The 17,141-nt window shown below is 45.5% G+C and overlaps 1 protein-coding gene across 1 annotated transcript in view; it reads right to left on the reverse strand.

Moving 5' to 3' along the window:
• Positions 1 to 516: 516 nt before the first annotated feature.
• The window catches only part of CHRNA5 (cholinergic receptor nicotinic alpha 5 subunit), a 48,116-nt gene continuing 31,491 nt past the window's right edge, over positions 517 to 17,141 (reverse strand). The window contains exons 4-6 of the mRNA XM_030190382.1: positions 5,564 to 5,673; positions 3,404 to 4,235; positions 517 to 780 (exon numbers count right to left, since the gene is read on the reverse strand). Of these exons, the coding sequence (XP_030046242.1) occupies positions 607 to 780; positions 3,404 to 4,235; positions 5,564 to 5,673 (1,116 nt within the window). The 3' untranslated portion in view covers positions 517 to 606. The remainder of the gene's footprint in view (positions 781 to 3,403; positions 4,236 to 5,563; positions 5,674 to 17,141) is intronic.

Raw genomic sequence — 17,141 nt, forward strand, 5'->3', positions numbered from 1 at the left:
CTGCTGTTCTTCAGCTCTATCATACGTAGCGCGGGGCAGTGGGGGCAGTCCACCCCGGGTGCTAGCAGGGAGGGGGTGTGTGGAACGGGCATGCACTGTCGGCTCTGCCAATCCCCTGCCCCAGTTGATGTCTGAGGGGTCAGGGGACCAGCGGGACCGGCAAAGATGACAGCTCGTGCCTGCTCCTTGCACCCCCTTGCTTGGAGGAGGAGAAGGGATTCCCCATTTGTATGTTCAGTATCACTACCTATATGGATTAAGTTGAATACTGTAGTCCGTATTCATTTATGCCAGTCACTGCATCAGCTGAAAACTGGCCCCAAGGTTTTCAGATAAAATTATACTTATTCTATATAAAGCTTGTGAACAGTATATGTCCTGTGCAATGTTTCTACTTTAATGACGTTTAATGTTGGCCCTTTTAGGTGTTTTTTTATTTTTTTTTACTGAACATTTCTTAGGAGTGTATTTAAATACTTGCAATATACAACAAAAAATAAAAAACATACTCCATATTTCTGAATATACAGGATCATGCATTTTTTTTTACAACTACACTTAAAACAGGTAGCTAAACAAACAAACAAAAGATGCATTTTAAAAAACTCAGCTGTTTTTATCTCCATGCATATTTTCAACATGGATGGGCACAATTATATTTGCCCACTTATGAATAACTGGAATGAATAATGCAACTGATCCAATGATGGAAACCAGGAGAAAAGTCCACAAAAACATCCGATCAAGCACTCGGGCCACAAACTTCCAGTCCTCAACAACCTGTAAAATGAAAAAAAAAAAAAAAAAAACGTTTTACATGCCTGATACAGATTTTTTTTTTTTAATTGTACCCCGTGCTTTTCCCACTCATGGCAGGCTCAATGCGGCAGGCAATGAAGGGTTAAGTGACTTGCCCAGAGTCACAAGGAGCTGCCTGTGCCAGGAATTGAACTCAGTTCCTCAGTTCCCCAGGACCAAAGTCCACCACCCTAACCACTAGGCCACTCCTCCACTCCTGGCGGGTTTCTTGCCCATTAGAAACCCGCCAGAAAACAAGTGATGGAACTGTTGAGCTGGGGCTGAGTGTGCAAGCTTGTTTCCTTCAATGCACTGCCCTGTGCTTATTTTAGTGGCGTTCCTAGGCTGGCTGACACCTGGGGCGGATTGCCGATGCGCCCCCCCCCCGGGTGCAGCACGGCCCCCCTGGTGAAATTACACCCCTCCCCGGGTGCAGCGCGACCCCCCCCCCCGGCGAAATTACACCCCCCCCCCCCCGGGTGCAGCGCGCCCCCCGTGTGCATTTTTACCTGCTTGGGGGGGGGGGGGGGTGCCACGCGCCTGTCTGCTCCGAGTCCGCTCATTCCCTGCTGCTCCCTCTGCCCCGGAACAGGAAGTAACCTGTTCCGCGCAGAGGGAGCAGCAGGGAGGGAACGAGCGGACTCGGCCAACAAGCGCGCGGCACCCCCCCAGTGGCGTGCACCCGGGGCAGACCGCCCCCCCCTTGGTACGCCACTGGCTTCTCTCTCTAGATAAGCAGCATGGAAGACTAGTTCACCACAAAAGAGAAACAAGTAACCAAAAGGAACAAAACAGTGCAGACAACTGTGATGACATGGTACAGTCAGTGTGCAGATAAAATTCTTAAGTCCTTTATTAAATAATGTTCAATTGTTGTGGAGGACTTGACAAGGGCAGTGTTTTGGAATTTTAGGCTGCATCAGGAGTCCAAAATCAGTATACTAAACCAAATCGCGCGCTGAACCATCCAATGGAGTAATTAGCTATCTCTTCCCAAAGGAACACTAGGACAAATTGTCAAGTTGCATGCTAAATGAAGTTGACACAAAATCGTCACAAACATTCTGAAGTAAGACATCAGTAGCACTGAGTAAACTTCACTTAAAACCTGTACTGTGTCATCATGGTTGCCTCCACTGATTAACTCACCAATTAGATTTTACCCTTACTAAGGGATCCTTTTACTAAGCTGCACTAAACAGATGATCAAAAGCCCCCTGCTGTTCCAAATAGCGCTCTAAAAATAGCACTGGAACAGAACAGGGCTTTACCCCCCCCCCCCCTAAGATCAGAGATAATAGCATGCAAATTTATGTCTGCTATTATTTCTGATCATAGGATAAAGTGCGGGAGGATTATGCCTGAGCCATGTGCTGGACAGGGCTGAGTGCCACTATTTTCAAGACAGCGCTGCTGGAAGAGGAAGGAGTTTACCTCCCTCCTCCAAATAAGGTTTAGGGGGCAGGAAAGAGGACCGCTAGACCACCAGGTTTTTTTTTGGGGGGGAGGGGGTTGATTTGTGGCCCACCAGGGCTTTTTGGGGGGGGATGTGAGGAGGGGTTAGGGGGGCTACAGATCCACTGGATCTCCAGTCCCCCTAAACTTGTGTTGGGGAGGGACTGAAGGTCTGCCGGACCTCCAGCCCCTGTGTCGCTGGCTGGGGGGTCGGGGTTCTGCTTCTGCGTGGGGGGGGGGTTGTATTGGGGGGAATGGGGGGGCCTGCTAGCATGCAAAATCCATGCTGGACAGGGCTCACCATTCCTCCCCAATGGTCTGTAAACCCTAATGCCAGCTCCAAGCTGGCGTAGGGTTTGCCGCAGACAGTGCGCCAATGTTTGGTGCACTGCTCGCTGATCATTGGGGAGAAATATGTTTACAATGTATTTGCATGCTAGTTGCATTCAAAGTCTGCGAGCGCGTTGTTTCATGTGCTCAGGGGCTCTGATCATGGGGTGGCAGCAAACGCAGGAGCTGCTAATAGCCTCTAGTGCCCGCGTTTTCTTCTGATCATCTGCCCATTAGGCTTTTCCCACATGCTAAGGCCATTTTTACCACAGTAGTAAAATGGCTACTTTTTCACTTTAATACTGGCCATGAGCACTTATTAACACCCATTGTGTAGGTGGTAAAGGCTCACACAGTAATGTAGATATGCTGATTAACACAGGCACACCCTCTCTCTGCCCCGACACATCCCCTCAAACAAAAGGTCCCAAAAATTTTAGCTCACAGCATGCATACATTTGGCACTTGCTGCAGGACGCCTAAGCGTGTCCCACAATACACCATTTTAAGCTGCGCTAGGTATGTGTTAGTGTGTAACATAACTTAATAAAAGGGCCTCTAAATTTATTTCTTACTCCCTTCTCCCACCTCAAATTCCCCAGACAAAGAAGACAAGCTTTCTACAAGCTTGCAGTTTTAGCTTCATTTTGAATACCTCACTTCACTCATGTGCCTGGACTATTAGAATATAACACAACCCCAGATTATCTCGGCCTTAGAATTGTCTCCAAGACATTATGTTGCTGTTATGTTTACCTGTTTCTTCAGCTAAAACAAACAAAAAATAGTGCTATATAGGAAAATGAAGCGGCAACTCTACCTCTCGGACATCGTGCTCTTTCATGACATGCCTGGTGATATACCGGATAGAATCGAGAGCTGCTTCCAAAGTATTCCTGGAGGACTCTGAGCCACTGATTGTACCAGTTTCCTCTCTTCTCGTAAAGTATCTGTCCACATGACTCCTCATACAGAGCAGCTTTGGAAGTTTGTGGAGAAATATCTTTCGAACCCAAGGTGCCATGGTATTGTGTGTCGAGGAGGAACGGTGGTGAATGTTAATAGCAAAAACAGTTATCACGATGGACAAGGTGACAAAAATCATAGTGAAGACCAAGTACTCGCCGATAAGAGGAATAACTTTGGATGACGATGGTATGATCTCTTCAATGACCAGAAGAAAAACGGTCAAAGACACAAGGACAGATGTGCAGAGAGCAATCTTTTCCCCTTCATTTGAGGGAAGGTAAAAAACAAGGACAGTTAAAAATGAAAGTCCTATGCAAGGAATGATGAGGAACAACATATAAAAAAGTGGCAAACGTTTGATGATAAATGAGTAAGTGACAAATGGGTACTGGCAACGTCCATCAGTTCTGTTCCCTTTGTTTCCTGTCGCATTCATTATTTCCCATTCTCCATTGTCAAAGAAATCTCTCTTGTCCACATCATGGTCCTCTAAGATGATATCAACCTGTGATCCATCATAAGTCCAGGATCCAAACTTCATGGAGCAGTTTTGTAGATCAAAAGGAAAGAAGGTGACATCTATAGTACAGGAGCTCTTATAGTTGGCAGGTGGAGTCCAAGTTATGGTGCCATCGTATTTAACGACTGACTTGGTAACTGACCCTTCAAAACGCCCATCAGCACTACAAACAGAAGAAAATCTGGATTCAGTTCTGATCAATTTTTCTTTTATTATGGAAAAAAATGTTTCCTTGGGAATTTATGCCACCTCATCAAAGATAATCATGGTGCAATCAGCCTTGGAGCGAGCTGTGTGCATCCTTCTTGTTGGAGGAATCAGAATTCAGGTTATAGCCATTTGAAGGAGATACAAAACAAGGGGGGTTTTGGTGGATAGAATAGTAGAATCAATCCAATTTGCAAGGCAACTATATAAATCTCTGGCTATAATGAAAATCTAGCACTTTCCTTAAGTTGATTGTCATGTTTTGTACTTGAGCCATAGGAGACAATAATACATTTTAGTGTAGCTGAATCAGATGAACCTCTGTCAACAAACTCACGTAGAGTGGGCAGATCACAGTAACCTGAAACAGGGGCATAGCCAGACCTCAGCGGGAGGGGGTCCAGAGCCCAAGGTGGGGGGCACAGTTTAGCCTGCCACCCCCTTGCCACTTTCGACCCCCGCCGCCCCTCCCCTACCACTTTCGATTCCCCCCTCCTGCCGCCGACCCTCCCCCGTCGCCAGGTACCTTTGCTGGCGGGGGTCCACAACCTCCGCCAGACGAAGTCTTCTTCAGCGCCGGTCTCCAGCGCATTTGCTGATCTGTTTCTGTGAGTCCTGACGTCCTGCACATGTGCATGCAGGACGTCAGGAATCAAGACTCACAGAAACAGATCAGCGAACACGCCGGAGACCGGCGCTGAAGAAGACTTCGGCTGGCGGGGGTTGGGGACCCCCGCCAGCAAAGGTACCTGGTGGTACTATGAGGGGCATTTATGATATGACATCTAAGTCGGACTTTGGACATTTTGCATTAAATGTCTCAAATCTGAATAGAAAACACGGTCATTTTCAAAACCACAAAACGTATAGTGTTATGTGATTTTTTTGGAAGACTTTTGAAGTGATTTTGTATTTCAGGTTTTCACAGAACAGTGCACAAGTAAACTATGGAGGTTTTTCAGGCCAATGATTAGTCCTTAGTCTGCAGGGTGTTGTATCCAAATTGGAGAACCACAGACTTCTGAGGTCGTTGCCTCTGTTTATCTTAATGATTTATATATTTGTACATTTTTTGTTTGCTCAATCACCAGGGGTAAGACTTTCTGGCACTAGGGAAGAACGGTGTGACATTGCTTTTCATTTTGAGAAGTTTGTTGCTCTTTGCTGGGCAAACATTTGTTATTGACATACCTAAAATATTGCTTGATGAGCACGCTTAACACCAAACTTTGGCTTAATGGGAGTTATTACCACATGTAGGACTATAGATAATAAAGATCATACTTGTCAAACAGAACTATATCAGGAGTCCAAATGGAATCTGAAGGGACACGAATGGATTTTATTCCAGCATAGTTGTCAGGATCCCATCGTAGTTTCACATCTACCCATTCCTAAAACAAAGAGAAACACAGCCTCTAGTATTACTCAGATACTTCTAACAATCTCAGCTCTGGAATTTCAAATCCCAAAAGCCTATCTGTTTTAGCAGTACAGCACAAATGGTAGTGTAGTATTTAGGGGAAGGATAACACACAGCTGGAGGTATGCATTCAAAGGTATAATACGTGTGTATCCCATCCTTACATTGATAGGTAACAGCTCTGTGGCAACTTAAGTCCCTTCTACCTGTTACCTCTGTAGGGGTATTTCCCTGTGTGTCTCACCTTGCTGGTCTTGGCCTGTATAATCCTATGACATCAAGATGGAGTCTGCAACCTAAGACCTGCACATCAGTGATTTAGCTAATTCAGCTTTCTGGAAAATCACTAGCAGTCATGTAACACCAAGGACATGCTGTGGGCAACCAGCCCCCCTTTTATCTCCCTGAGAAGCTGAGAGGGAGTGAGACATGGCTCCAGCAAGCCGGGTGAGAAGCAGAACATGCATACCACAATGTAACAACTTGAAGGTCAAGAACAACGATCGCTCCTTGCCATGCAGTGAGCTGAGGAGGATCCAGATTGGTCTCGTCTGGTCACCTGGGAATTGGGGACTCAGAAAAGCGGGGACAGAAAGAATTTAGTTGTTCGGAATCCCTGGAAGAAGGTGGAGGCGGACAAGAAGACGAGTGAGAGAGACCTGATAAGGTCCACCGTCTTGTGAACTGTGTATCTGGAGGAAGTAGCGTTGGTTCAGCTGTACCAGCACAGAGTGACCTGTAACCCCTGTTTGCTGCAGAGTACCTGTCCTATCTCAGAAACTAAGAGTCGCAGTGAAAATCAGCTTGAGTCTAGAGAAGTATCCTGTGCCAACTCCAGAGAGACTGCCCGAGAGACAGCCTGGTGAGAGATACAGTGATTTATTTCCTATTAGTCTAGGTTTAGTGAGTGGTGATTACCTGAGCATAAGGCTGTTTATAGTCATGACTGTGGTCAGGAGATAAGCTGCTAATAACCATACTACCTTGTAACATAGTTGTAGTAGTATCTTCAGTTGTGTAATTTTACCTAATAACCGGTAAGAATCAGAGTGTTTAGTTGGTGACGATATATCTTGTAATTCTTTTATCAGCAAGTTATAGTTTGCATTCGGCTAAGCTAGCTGCAGAGTTTCTATTTTTGTATATCTTCTTTTATATATCTATAATAAAATCTAATATATATTTCAGCTGATTTCGTCAGTTTCGTTTCTCTCTATTGGAAGTATTGGCTTGGGGCCAATCCAAGGTTCCCCCCCCCCCCTTCCCTAGACAGAAAACAGAGTATTTGGCTTGCAAATAATTCTGTTGGGAACCTTGGGCACAGGTGACGCTGGGGGGAGATTTCTCCAATAAGTATCACCTGTGATTTACCTACACCTCTCCAATATCTTGGACCTGTGGCAGCTGAAAGGAGGAGATTTGGGAGCAGAGCTAATACAAAAAATGCCAAAACACCTACAGAACTCATATCCACATGGGCTAAACATCCAGTCTAAAGTTAACCGGACAAACTTGTCCAGTTAACTTTAGGTCAGCTGGACAGTGCTAGCCAATCCAATTTAAACTGCACCCCAGAAACTCCCCTATCTCTTTATATGTAAGTATATTTAGAAGACACTATGACTTGCCTGTACAACATTTAAAGCTATTGGGAAATGTTAACTATAAAAATGTGCCACTAACTCCCAAAGTTAGATGGACAAGCTTTTGGAATACCAACATCAATTTGTAGATTATAAGAAGATATTAGCAGAGATATGCATGCATACCTCTGTGACCTTGCACCTTGGTTTGTACCACTCCACTTGTAAAAGAGTTTACTACAATATGTTTTGGCTATCAAAAGTTAATTTGGGCTCATTTTATTATCAGCGTTAGCCAAAAAGAAAAATACACTAGAGATTCAACAGTATGTGGTTCATTAACTCACAGTATTGCTTAAGCTGCAGCCTAAAGATGGATTCCAAATTTAAGAGAGCAAGACGCAGTTCTTGTTATTATACAGGCGGTAAGTATTAAGAATTGACTTGAACAAAATAGCCAACTATCAGCTTACTCATTAAAGAAATTCTTTGAGTAATTATTGTTGCTAATATTTCTTTTTTTTTTTTCTGTGTATGCAATTTCTTTATATATAGTTATTCCTTTTGATTGTAATCCGAACTGAGCGGTTTTTCGGTTTGCAGTGAAATATAATCATTTATTGTACTGTATCGAATAAAGAAAAAGTTGAGTAAAGTCTTGGCCTTGGCATGTGAACCAACAGAAAAGTAAATGAAGTGAGGTTCTACTTCTTTCTTTATGTGCCTTTGATGAGGTTGGTGTAAACATATGGTGAGGTTAGTTATAATGGCAAGTTGAAAACATGTACGAGCATATACAATCAAAGAGAAGTTGGTGGCTATTGAAAAAAGTAAATCATGATGAAACCCACGCTTATGTTTTGGGAACTGGTCATATCCGAATTCACATGTCATGAGTAGCTTGAAAGCCAAGACAAGCTGCATGATTTTGTGAAGGACACTGATTCCGGTAAGAGTTTAGTTTGCTATTTGGCTACTTCTGATTTGGACACAGCCATGAGCACGTGGTTCACTCAATACTGGGAAGAAGGAATACCAATCAGTGGCCCAATCCTGCAGGCCCAAGGGATGAATCTTTTCAGACCAGTAAAGGATAGCTGGGTCATTTCAAGAAGCGATTTAGCATAACTGCAACAATAATTCCTGGGTAAAAATGTGGTCTGCAGATGACACAGCTGCAAGTTTTTTTTTTGTTGTTACATTTGTACCCCACGCTTTCCCACTCATGGCAGGCTCAATGCAGCTTGCATATACAGGTGCTTATTTGTACCTGGGGCAATGGAGGGTTAAGTGACTTGCCCAGAGTCACAAGGAGCTGCAGTGGGAATTGAACCCAGTTCCTCAGGATCAAAGTCCACTGCACTAACCACTAGGCTACTCCTCCACTAGCAGCATTCCATGTAGAATCTCCAATAGTAACAACATTCCATGTAGAATCTGAAATAGGGAAAGGGAAATGGGACTTGATATACTGACTTTCTGAGGTTTTTGCAACTACATTCAAAGCGGTTTACATATGTTCAGGTACTTATTTTGAACCAGGGGCAATGGAGGGTTTGAGTGACTTGCCCAGAGTCACAAGGAGCTGCAGTGGGAATTGAACTCAGTTCCCCAGGATCAAAGTCCACTGCACTTAACTACAAGGCCACTAGGCCAACATTCCCAGCACAACTGAAAAATGTTATCAAAAGTGGTTGATACAACGAAGAATATAATTTACAACTGTGATGAAACTGCTTTGTTTGCCAACCTCTCCTACCTGACAAGTCTCTGAGCTTCTGATATAATGAAGTCTCGCTTTAAGAAGATAAAGGATCAGGTAATGTTACTATTTTGCATCAATAAAGCTGGCAGTGATAAACTGACTCTGCTACTTTATTGGGAAATTTAGCAACCCCAGGTGTTTTCACCATCTAAATCGAGCATCCTTCCCCATGATATCTGCAAATGGTAAAAATGCCTGGATGACTATGGTTATCTTTGAGCTACAGTTTCATAAACATTTTGTCCTGGAAGTACATAAGCACTTGCAGGCAAAGAAGCTGGAAGCCAAGGCCCTACTGCTCTTTGATCACTGCCCCGTTCATCCTCCCTTTTCCTGAGATTAGTAATATACATATGGTTGTTGAAGCATGTGTCCTCTTGAATTCAGCCCCTGGACCGAGGAATAATAAAGAATTTTACGGTTAACTAAAGGCGCGAACTAATAATCGCGACGATCTCCAATACATCTGATGTAGTCAGCTTCTCGAAGGAATTAAACATGAAAGAAATCTTGCAACAGGCCTTCAGAGGAGGTAGCCTTCAATATAACCAAAAGTAGATTAATGATTTTGTTATCCCAGGTTTTCAATCCTTGGCAGCCGACCTCCGAGTACTAAAGAATCTCTACTGTAGTTCTTAAAATCTCAAAGAATTGCTGCTACCTGTGCAGTGCAAAATGTGTTTATGATCTCATTGCTGAAGGCAATAGATTTCCTGCCAAGTGAAGTTATAAACCTTCCTAAGAGGTGATAAATCTCCTTTGGGAACAAAGGCTCTGCAGATCAACCACGGGTACGAAAAGGCCTGCAGTCTGTAACAGACTTGGGCCCAGATGCACTAAACGTTTTTCATCGTTAAATGAGCCCTTAAGGAAGAATTTCCTATCCTTTCCATGCACTAAAGCCTATTTTTCGACGGCAGTAGCAGCTAACGAAACTGGAATGCAAATGAGAAACTACCATTGAAATGTAGACAATTCGGAATGCACTAACCATACCGACGATAGCAACGATTCACTTACCGCCAGAAATTTAATGTCAGCTCAGACCTGTCGTTAAAGCCTGAGCTGTCATCTCCCCACTGCCCCCTGCACGATGAAAAACCAAATTGCTGGCATGTTTTAAAAGAAAAGTGGCTCCCTGCTTCCCTGTGCCTAAAATAAAAAAGGAAACTAAATTAAAAAAGGATCGGGAGGGGGCAAAGGCGCTCATCAGCAGCGTCCTGTATGGACGGCCTTGCCTTGCCCCCCCTCCCGAAGTCCCCGCTGCTCCCCGCTGCTCCGTTTGTGAAATAAAAGCTTTTAAAAATGAAACCTTTGCAGTTGCTGGGCTCCCCCTCCCTTCCTGTGTCTCTCTTCTTTAGTCGGCAATGCTCCGCCTCCTGCCCTCCTCCACCTCCGTGCCCTGCCCCCCCCGATTTCGTCCCCGCCGCTCCCCCCCCCCCCCACCGGACCCCCCCTCCACCATAATGGCCGGTGCAGCGCCTCTCACCTATGTTTGAAGGCGCTGCACAGGATGGATCAGCTATTCTTGAGCTCTTCTGTCTCCTCCGATGTCTCCTTCTTCTTCCTGTGTCCGCCCTCCTCTGACGTCAGTTATCTACGTAGATAGCTGACGTCAGAGGAGGGCGGACACAGGAAGAAAAAGGAGACATTGGAGGAGACAGAAGAGCTAAAGAATAGCTGATCCATCCTGTGCAGCGCCTTCAAACATAGGTGAGAGGCGCTGCACCGGCCATTATGGTGGAGGGGGGTTCCGGTGGGGGGGGGGAGTGGCGGGGACGAAATCGGGGGTGGTGGGGCACGGAGGTGGAGGAGGGCAGGAGGCGGAGCATTGCCGACTAAAGAAGAGAGACACAGGAAGGGAGGGGGAGCCCAGTAACTGCAAAGCAGGGGCGTATCTGGACTCCGGCGGTAGGGGGGGCCAGAGCCAGAGGGAGGGGGCACATTTTAGCCCCCCCCCCGCCGCCGCCGAGCCCCCACCGCCACCAATGACTCTCTCCACCCCCCTCCCGCCGCCAACCCTCCCCCGCTGCCGTTCTTACTTTTGCTGGCGGGGGACCCCAACCCCCGCCAGCCGCGGTCTGCTTCCACCTGCCGCTGCCGTAAAAACGTCTTCTTCAGCCGGCGGGGGACCCCAAACCCCCGCCAGCCGCCCCGCGGTGTTTAAACTTCATCTTCGGCCTCCGTGGCCGTGCTGCTCTGATAGGCGCTGTTGAAATCCACTTCGGAGTCTGACGTCGCAGCACGTACAACGTACAACGACGTCAGACTCCGAAGTGGATTTCAACAGCGCCTATCACAGCAGCACGGCCACGGAGGCCGAAGATGAAGTTTAAACACCGCGGGGCGGCTGGCGGGGGTTTGGGGTCCCCCGCCGGCTGAAGAAGACGTTTTTACGGCAGCGGCAGGTGGAAGCAGACCGCGGCTGGCGGGGGTTCGGGTCCCCCGCCAGCAAAAGTAAGAACGGCAGCGGGGGAGGGTTGATGGCGGTAGGGGGGTCCAGGGCAAAATCTGCGGGGGCCCAGGCCCCTGAGGCCCCACGCAGATACGCCCCTGCTGCAAAGGTTTCATTTTTAAAAGCTTTTATTTCACAAACGGAGCAGCGGGGAGCAGCGGGGACTTCGGGGGGGGGGGGGGGCAAGGCAAGGCAAGGCCGTCCATACAGGACGCTGCTGATGAGCGCCTTTGCCCCCTCCCGATCCTTTAATGTTTGTGGAGACATGCAGGGGAAAGTGGGGAGCCACGTGTTTGTGTTTTCTTTTTTTTCTTACGTTTCTGGCATGCGCAGAGCAGCCAGCATAACGCTTGGCTGCTTTGCGCATGCTTTACGAGCCGATTACCGACGGGGATTAGTGCATCGTTCTTTACAATATCGCACCAAACATTTTGGGGCTGTGTTTTTGGAGCATGTTTCGTTATTTCAGATTCGGTAAAGGTTTTTACGTTTCTGATTTTTTTACGTTTGCTTGATGCATCTACCCCTTGTTCTTAAATGTCCTTAATTTTGTTTTTTTTTATGTTATTGTGTAGTTATGGCAACTATTGCAAACCACAAAAGTATATTAAGGGGGTAATTGTACAATAGTATTTTATCCATGTGTAACTTTTAACATGCAGAAAAGGTCTTTCAGAACATTACCCATGAACACGTGCATATACGTAAGTAAGGTGACAAAACTGTGCATACTTGCAGGTGCACTGCTTGTAGATGTTCTCAAGGGTATAGTTTGTGCAGAGCAGGGGTGGGGTCACAATACACCTGTGTATTTATAAAGTATTGAGTAAACGCACAAAATATACATTCTCATTTACACTTGCTTTGGAGCAGGTATTGAGTAGACGCATAGAATAGACTTTCAAATATTTGAAAGGTATTAATCCGCAAACAAACCTTTTCCGGAGACGGGAAAGCAGTAGAACTAGAGGACATGACTTGAGTTGAAGGGGGGGGAGGGGGCAGACTCAGGAGTAATGTCAGGAAGTATTTTTTCCACAGCGAAGGGTGATGGATACATGCAATGCCCTCCCGCAGGAGGTAGTGGAGATGAAAATGGCAATGGAATTCAAACATGAGTGGGATAAACGCAAAGGAATCCTGTTTAGAAGGAATGGATCCACAGAATCTTAGTGGAGATTGGGTGGCGACACTGGTAATTGGGAAGCAAAAACCAGTGCTGGCCAGACTTCTACGGTCTGTGCCTTGATCGTGACTGAATAGATATGGATGGGGCTGGAGTGTAAATTTTAAGGGGCTTCGACATTAGCTTCAGAACTTTTAGTATAAGAAGAGTGCTGGGCAGACTTCTATGCTCTGTGCCCTGAAAATGGCAAGGACAAATTAAACTCGGGTATACATGCAAAGTATCACATAACATGTAAAATGAATTTATCTTGTTGGGCAGACTGTATGGACCGTAAAGGTCTTTATCTACCGTCACTTACTATGTTACTATGTAATATACATGCTCATTTACACTTGCTTTGGGGCAGGTATAAATGTATACACCAGTGGCGTAGCTACGTGGGGCCATGGGGGCCTGTGCCCCGTACCTTTGGCCCTGGACCCCCCTACTGACGACCCTCTCGACCCCCCTCCTGCCGCCAACCCTCTCCCGCCGTCGCCTGCCTTTGCTGGCGGGGGACCCCAACCCCCGCCAACCAAGGTCCTCTTCTTTTAGCGCAAGACTTCATTCTGTTTCTGTGAGTCTGACGTCCTGCGCATATGTGGCGGTGGGGGAGTGTCGTTGGCAGGGGGAGGGGGGTCAAAGTTGGCGGTGGTGGGGGGGTCAAAGTCAGCAGTGGCGGCGGTGGCAGGGGGGATTGGCAATGGCAGGGGGGCTAAAATGTGCCCCCTCATCTCGGGCTCTGGACCCCCCTCCCGCCGAAGTCTGGCTACGCCCCTGGTATGCACTGACATGAATATCCACAGGGGATAGTTCTGAGTATAGGCATCTACAAGTAGTCTTTACAGTGAAAGCACAAGCACACTTTGACTTTGAGAACTGGTGCAAAGCAGGGCCGCCGAGAGACTAGGCCGGGCCCGGGTCAAGGCCGCCCTGCCAATGCTCCCCGTTGCTCCCTCCGCCGCTGCAGTCCGCGGTCTCATCTGCCTGCCTCCATGGCTCCGGGACCCCTGCATTCAAGGCGGCAGTCGCAGATCGCCTCTCTTCGGGCCTTCCCTCCCTGTGTCCCGCCCTCATCTGATGTAACTTCTGGTTTCCGCGAGGGTGGGACACAGGGAGGGAAGGCCCGAAGGGAGGCGATCTGTGACTGCCGCTTCGAATGCAGGGGGCCTGGAGCCGAGGAGGCAGGCAGGCAGGCCCATGGAATTTTGTCCCCCCTGTCCCCCCTCTCGGAGGCCCTGGTGCAAAGTCCAATGTTCTCTTCGCTCTCACTTGCCCCCAAGTACTAGCAACCCTCTAAGTACCCAGGTTTTTCTGTATATTTTCAGCTGGGTAAAGTTGCTGACATATCTTATTGGTTTTCTCAGCAACTGATTTTTTTTCCTCTTTCTCTCTAAACAGTAATCCAGTCCTTCAATGCACTGAGGGATAACCCCCAGCCTGAACACCACTGAGAGCTGAGCAAAAGACACAGCAGTAATGATCCGAGATTGTGTGCTGCTTGTGTCCCTAATTGTTTATTGAAGTTGCACATGTCATCTGAACATGGAAGTATTTTTATTTTACACTCTTCTAGGGCCTGAATAGTTAAAATACATCATTTCATTAAAAAAATGTCAAATGCATTCTATAATGAATTACCATATTACATAACAGTGAAATGTAACTGAAAATATTTGCACACAAAGAAACATTTTTATTTACACAGCTACCCGGTCCTTGAGGGAGCTATGCTCACATACCTTTTAAAGAATTAAATTGGGTTATAGGTGATCAGTTAACCAAACCCAACAGTGAAGAGATATGGAATTAACATTAGGAAAAGAAAGAAAAATTTTACGCTCAATGCTCTAATTCAGGGGTTATCAACCCAGTCCTCTAGATGCAACCAGCCACTCAGGTTTTCAGGATACCCACAATGAATATGCAAAAGAGAGATTTGAAGGCAATGCATGTAATTTTATCTCATGTATATTCATTGTGGATATCCTGAAAACCAGACTGGCTTAACATAAGAATTAGCCATACGGGGTCAGACCAATGGTCTATCCAGCCCAGTATCCTGCTTCCAACACTGGCCAACCCAGGCTTCCCTCATGTCCACCTCAATAACAGACTATGGACTTTTCCTCCAGAAACTTGTCTAAACATGTTTTAAACCCAGATACATTAACTGCTGTTACCACATCCTCTGGCAGCGAGTTTCAGAGCTCAACTATACTTTGAGTGAAAAAAATAATTACTCCTATTTGTTTTAAAAGTATTTCCATGTAGTTTCATCGAGTGTCCCCTGGTCTTTGTACTTTTTGAAACAGTGAAAAATCAATTCACTTCTACACGTTCTACACCACTCAGGATTTTATAGACCTCAATCATATCCCCCCTTAGCCATCTCTTTTCCAAGCTGAAGCGCCCTAACCTTTTTAGCCTTTCCTCAAATGGGAGGAGTTCCATCCCTTTATCATTTTGGTTGCTCTTCTTTGAACCATTTCTAATTCTTATACATCTTTTTTGAGATACGATGACCAGAATTGAACACAAAACTAAAGGTGAGGTTGCACCATGGAGTGATACACAGGCATTATAATACTCTTGGTTTTATTTTGCATTCCTTTCCTAATAATTCCCAGCATTCTCTTTGCCTTTTTGGCTGCCACCACCACACACTGGGCAGAACATTTCAGAATATTGCCTAAAATTACAACTTAGATCTTCTTTTCCTTGACTGCTAACTCCTGAGGTGGACCCTAGCATCAGGTAACTAGATTCGGATTATTTTTCCCAATGTGCATCATTTTGCATTTGTCCACATTAAATTTCATCTGCCTCTTGAATGCCCAGTCTTCCAGTTTCCTAAGGGCTTCCTGCAATTTTTCACAATCTGCATGTGTTTTGACAACTTTGAATAGTTTTGTGTCAGCTGAACATTTAATCACCTCACTCATCGTTCTGTTTTCCAGATCATTTATAAATATGTTAAGTAGCACCGATCCCAGTACAGATCCCTGCGGCACTTCACTATTCACCCTCCTCCATTGAGAGAAATGACCATTTAACCCTACCCTCTGTTTTCTGTCCAATAACCAATTCCTAATCCACAGAAGGACATCGCCTCCTATCCCATGAATTTTTAACTTTCTCAGGAGTCTCTCATGAGGAACTTTGTCAAAAGCTTTCTGAAAATTCAGAAACACTACATCAACTGGCTCACCTTTCTCCAAATGTTTATTTATGCCTTCAAAGAAATAAAGCAAATTGGTGAGGCAAGACTTCCCTTGTCTGAACCCATGCTGACTCTATCCCATTAAACCATGTTTGTCTACATGTTCAGTAATTTTATTCTTTATAGTAGTTTCCCCTATTTCCCCCAGCACTGAAGTCAGGCTTACTGGTCTGTAACTTCCCGAATCACCCCGGATCCCTTTTAAAAAATTGCCTTATATTGCCACCCTCCAATCTTCATGTACTACAGATGATTTTACTGACAGGTTACAGATCACTAACAACAGATCAGCAATGTCATGTTTGAGTTCTTTCAGTACCCCAACCTTTAAATCACCAAAGCACAGAGTACAAAAAATATTCACTTACCCAGAGAAACATCCTCTTCTCTCAGAGCTTCTCAACCCAGTCCTCGGTGTGTCCTGAGGACTGAGTTGAGAATACCTGCTCTACATCCATCAGATTTGAATGCAGAGTTTGAATGGGAGGCATTGCTTTAGGCTCCTTCCAATAATGTGACTATATTGGATTATTTTATGTATGAATGCTTGTAAAATTGGGAAACTGACTAAGTTCAGTCACAGATTGCCGAGGATCAGCAGTTGAAGTTTTTATCAGTGAGACAACAATCTTGGTTGCAGATTGGATAGACGTGGTCATGTGACGGTTCAAGACGAATAGACAATAGTAAGAGGATTACCATACAGGACTCCAAGATGTAAGATCACCGAACATATAAAGAGGAATCCAGCCGCTGAAAACTGAAAGTAAGCGGTCGGGCGTTTTGAGGTCTTTTCCTTGCTTTTTAGAAATATTTTGTTAAAATCAAACATTATATTTCCATATAAATTTTATTGGATTCCTCTTTATATGTTCGGTTCAAGATGAATAACATTTTTCTGATCAAGTTGTTTGTTTAGATTGTAAAATAGTGCGTTTAGAGGCCTATTTACTAAACCATGTTAGATGTTTAATGTGGCGGAAAATGCACCACATTTACTACTATATTAAAAGCCTCATGCAGAAATTCATAGTAGGGGGTAGGGAAAGCACTTTACAGTTAATGCAGGTGTCCTTAATATGCATTGACTACTAACACAACACATAAGGTGAGTAGCTAACTTCGTCTCCAGAGATGTAGTTAAATGCACTTACATTAGAGGCTGTGCTGTTAACATGCAGGAGTGACCACGCCCAGCATTCGCTACGTGGATATCTTCCCCTAAGTGCCTGAAATAACCCCTGT

This window comes from Microcaecilia unicolor, chromosome 1 (genome assembly GCF_901765095.1).
Source record: "Microcaecilia unicolor chromosome 1, aMicUni1.1, whole genome shotgun sequence".
NCBI lineage: Eukaryota > Metazoa > Chordata > Amphibia > Gymnophiona > Siphonopidae > Microcaecilia > Microcaecilia unicolor.